Source organism: Suillus subaureus (genome assembly GCF_016647635.1).
Source record: "Suillus subaureus strain MN1 chromosome Unknown BJ212scaffold_250, whole genome shotgun sequence".
Taxonomy (NCBI): Eukaryota; Fungi; Basidiomycota; class Agaricomycetes; order Boletales; family Suillaceae; genus Suillus; species Suillus subaureus.
This window is the reverse complement of record NW_024538806.1, coordinates 16,896-21,542: the sequence shown is the minus strand read 5'-3', so window position 1 is coordinate 21,542 and position 4,647 is coordinate 16,896. Positions and strand designations below refer to the sequence as shown.

Sequence of the window (4,647 nt, the reverse complement as noted above, 5' to 3'; positions counted from 1 at the left end):
CATGAAGATACCTCTCTCGTATTCTTTTTCCATTAGCCTCTGAAGTATAAACCCAGATGCACATGTACATGTACGTGGAAACAAGCATTGCGATACCTGGTATGAGTTCAGGTGGGTGCTAGGTCTCATTCTCATCGAATCAAGAACATACCAAGATAAGCGAGGTAAGAAGCATCCAGGCTAGCGCTATGAGCTAACGAGGATGAAGCAGCACCCAGCGCGGCCTGTGCTTGCGCAATCACATTCGTGTCATTTGACTGCAGCGCTTGATAGTACTCGTTCTCTACTGAACTAAATGTAACGAAATCTTGGGTCATGTCGCCAAATACCAAAGTCATCAGAGGCTAGGGTAGGAAATAAGAAGATGTAGCTCGCAAATCCGAAAACCCACCTGCGAAGCGCCGGCGGCAATAGCGAAGATGACGCCAAAACAGTCCAACATTATTTCAAAGCGTGTGGAATACCTGTGTCGGTGAATCATCGTGTTCAGTCAAAAAGCAGGGTGATCTAACCGGAATAACGATAAGAATGGCGCGGGGACGAGTGTGTCCGCTGCACTTGCGTTCTCGGCTTCGTTCTCTGTTTCCTTGGATGCTGTCTTTGGCCAGGGGAGGAAGGCTCGGATGCCCTTTGAATTCTCTTTCATGTCCAGAGTAACATGCTCTGAGTGTGTGAGCTCCTTTGATAAGGTAGGATTCTTTTCGTCGGCAGTGGGTGGACGGCTCTCCGACGTATGTGATGCAAGTAAAGTCGGTTCTGCACTCATGTTCGACTCAGAGGGGGCCTTGAGTGGACATCTGCAAGAAATCTATGCATTTATGTAGGTTACTGCGGTTCCGAGGTACCCGGCGGTGTCAGCGAGTCAAGTTCGGCGCACTAAGACTGTTACGGTGTCTTCAATCTTACGTGAGAAGTGAGGGGCCTACGCAACAATTCATTGATGGGGAACACGTACTTACCTCGCGTAGCTGTAGCCAAGAAGTTAACAGCTAGATGCTGCTTCTTCTTCGTACCCTAGTCACCATGCATGCACCATATAATATGGCAACGCGATATTCATTGCATTTCTTCGCACACGCATGTGAGAACAATGCGGCTGAAGCAGGATTTCACTACATCAAGTCTTTTTCGACATGTTGGAGCGTTTGATCGGACTGTCTTGCTTGAAGTCTACTGCTGTATGTATCATTCTTCGAGCTGTCCGAGTCGAGGCACACGAAAGTGAAGGCAACTCAATCATTTGCCGAATTTCGATAACATGATTATGTCATTCCCGGGTTGCTGGCTGTTGTAAGTCACTACCACTACCAGTAGCACTGACTCAATATAAACTTACATCGCTAATAGCTATAGTAATTCAGACTCACAACTGCGTTAGTAGCATTCACTGGTACCGTACCAGTATTAATACTACAAGGACAGCCCGTCGGGGCCATCAATGATGCATCTGATGGGCTGATGCTGACTGACTTGGGCGCTGAGGCCGATAAGTCGGGCAAGTCTGATAGGCCTGTCTATGAATCCAGGCGGCTGTATGATAAGAGTACCCCCAAAGCATTTTCCCGACTCGATAACACTCAGCTGGAGGTCAAGAATTTCTGAGTTCCTTTGGCCAACAGCATAAGTACTTTCGTCCGTCCATAAACCATTAATTGTTTCTTGCAGTCGTTGCCCTCCGTTGCCTTGAGGGGCCTTGCCTTAGTAATCGAGCGGCTTATGAGCTGTTAGGAATATCTTAAACCTCCACAGCGCTAAAATTTTCAGACTCGCGACGTCATACAATAGAGGTCCTCACAGCAAGACTCGGTAGGCCAACCATGACCTACAATAACCGATGGAAGTAAGTCGCCTTGACGATGATGGCCGGTGCTCCAACACCGGGGGATGAACTGTACAAACTTGAGCTCGTGTTCGACAGATATAGCTGTAACGTACATGGAATCCTACAAGTGCCATGCCCTATGTTATCAAGATGCTTCGAGCTAAAACATTGGGCGATATACCTGCCGATCTCGCATAAATGATTCACAGTGACGAGCCTTATTATCACTACTCAAAAGAGGTGCATCCCATCGGTTGATGATATTAAATTGGGGGAAACAAAGCGATAGAGAGCGACAGGCCTATGTAGTTTCATTTCTTGGGCAGATCTCGATTTCTGGACGTAGAACGGCAGCGAGGGTGGAATCACCCATAATGCCACATTTGAGATCAGACTTCGGCACTTGTTGACACCGAAAGAACGGATGATGTTGAGACGGGATCAGTGGGAGCTGGGATAGGTTTATAATGTATCGTTTAACGTCATCGACGATGTATTTTAGTTGCGCAGATATCGCAAGGAGGGGTGATGACTCAGCCATCGTGCCTCTTACAAGAATGAGCACACCATTGGATTGTCCATTCCACCGAGGACACCGTTGTGATCCAACTAAAAGACCAAATTCAGTAGCTCCAGGGTATGGCATCCTCCAACTGAGGGTCTTGTCTCCAGACCTTTGGACATCGTCCCCCAGTGATCCGGACTGTTTGAGGGCCACGACACTTTCTTGAGACAGACATCTCCTTGACTATATTCGGTATTGTTGCAATCCGCCGCCAAAGCTATACCACCAGGTTTGTGGAGAAAAATAGAACGTGGCTAGTATCAGTGATTGGGAATTCAGGATAGTTTTTCACCTACTGAGAGACATGTCTTGCGCTCCAGATGGGAGCCAGCATCGGCAGGATGACAAGCACCTTCGAGGAGCAGTTGAGTGGGGAAAGATAGTTCTACATTGTGTTGCTTACATATCAACCAGGATAGCGGAGTGAAGTTGTGTCGGACACCTAATTGCAAGGACAATATTAGAATCGCATGAATTTCCGCCTCGTAATGTAGATACCACCCTGTAGTAGGGGCTCGGTGCTGTGCAACGATACGATGCATCACAATCTACGGGTCGGTATTGGTTGGGGCACCAATGGAAGAGGGGTGGAAATCATGGTTGTTAGTATCAGTGAAGATAGTGTCCACCATAGGGCCCCGCCCCAAAGGACAATAAACGAGGGTCCAAAAAAAAATCAGTGATTGCAAAGGTTCTGGATAGTTTCCCGTGTGGTGAGAGACACGGTAAAATGTACGCCTTGCGCACGAGATGTGTGTCGAGCATTGACAACTCAGAGATGACGAGCGCTTTCGAGGAAGAGTTGGCTAGGAGAATGTGGATGTATGATCTGGGGCGTTATAGTTATAATTGACCAGGCAGTAAAAACGGGGATCAAAATTGTGAATGATGAAATGGGACTGCTGATCACAAACGAGGCTTGGGCGCTTCCGCTGCACAGCATACGCTATAAACTGTTAAGTGAACACGAGGATAATGCATAATGCATAATCTTGACCTATACACCCATTGTGTCTTGGTGTCAAGTCGTTGAGACCTCCTAAGAAACATTGTCGTAGGTGAGAGTTTGGACTTTATTGGATGAAAGCTGAGACGGAGCTGCGGACAGTAGTTGATCATGTCTTCATCCATCGTTGCAAGGCAAGATGCATCAATGATACAGCTCAGACAGAAATTTGAAGGACACACCGAATGGATCACTGGGGCCATACACTTGCCAGACGGACAGAGGATGATGATTTGTTTGAGAGACGGCTCATCGCGGGTATGGAACTTGAAGAGCGGGAAACAAATAGGAGACGACTGACGGGACGGAGATAGCGGATTGTGGACGATAGCGGTTGTCTCCGTACGGGAAGAAAGTTGTTAGCGGAAGTGGAGATGGTGAAGCGAGGTTGTGGGACTTCGACACATGCCGGCAAAGTTATCGCGAAATGGATGGGACACACAAAACAGTGAGGTCTGTGTGCTGGAGTCGAGATGGTCAGCGAGTGGTGAACGGATCTCTCAGGAGGACAGGACTGTAAGTGAGTGGGACATGGAAAAGGGAGACAATCCTCGGTCCAATCGAGACTGGGCACGAAAACGTGTACGCAGTCGTCTACTCACCAAACATGACCGTGTTTGCAACTGGTGGGTTGGAGTGGCTCCCAGATACTGACTCCGCCATCAAGATCTGCTCGTCGCCACTCTCAAAGAACGATATGGTGATAGAAAACGCTTATCTCCAGACTCCGGGTCAGCCGATCACTCGATTAGGACATGGAATACTTCAAACTAGAGGCAGATCAGCCGCATCCTCATAAGCGCAATAGGGTTCCGGGAATTAGGGTATGGTGTCTGGTTGACAAGCAAATTAGCATGTGCGAGGGCCAAAATTACAAGTGTGAATAACACGAAATTCACGCAAATTTACTGACGGGGGCCCGGGGGCAGAGACCCCAAAAGCTTCGGCTTTTTGACGCTAATTTGCCGGCTTTGTCTGACGCTCGGAGTCTCGTGTGGTGCGACTGGTTAGGTTGGGCTGCGCCTATGGAATCTCTACAACAACCAGCCCATCAGTTCACCCCTTTGCCATGCGCATTTCGTGAAAAGCGTGTCCTTTTCGGCAGGCGGAAAGCTACTCGCAACTAGGGCTGCTATGACCATAACACGGGCGTATATAGAGAAACGCTTTAGCAAGGGAGAGACGAAGGCCAATCCCCAGGCCCACCCGGACAAATGCCACTGCAGGAAGCTCGCACCCTCCCAATAACCCATC

General features: G+C 48.5%; 1 protein-coding gene across 1 annotated transcript; it reads left to right on the top strand.

Annotated features, from left to right (window-relative positions):
* Positions 1 to 1,133: 1,133 nt before the first annotated feature.
* On the top strand, positions 1,134 to 1,602 carry BJ212DRAFT_1306213 (uncharacterized protein; the record flags this gene model as incomplete). Its single annotated transcript, XM_041333807.1, has 2 exons — positions 1,134 to 1,221; positions 1,382 to 1,602. 2 exons carry the CDS (start codon positions 1,134 to 1,136, stop codon positions 1,600 to 1,602), a joined length of 309 nt encoding a protein of 102 aa, XP_041185371.1.
* Positions 1,603 to 4,647: the final 3,045 nt, after the last annotated feature.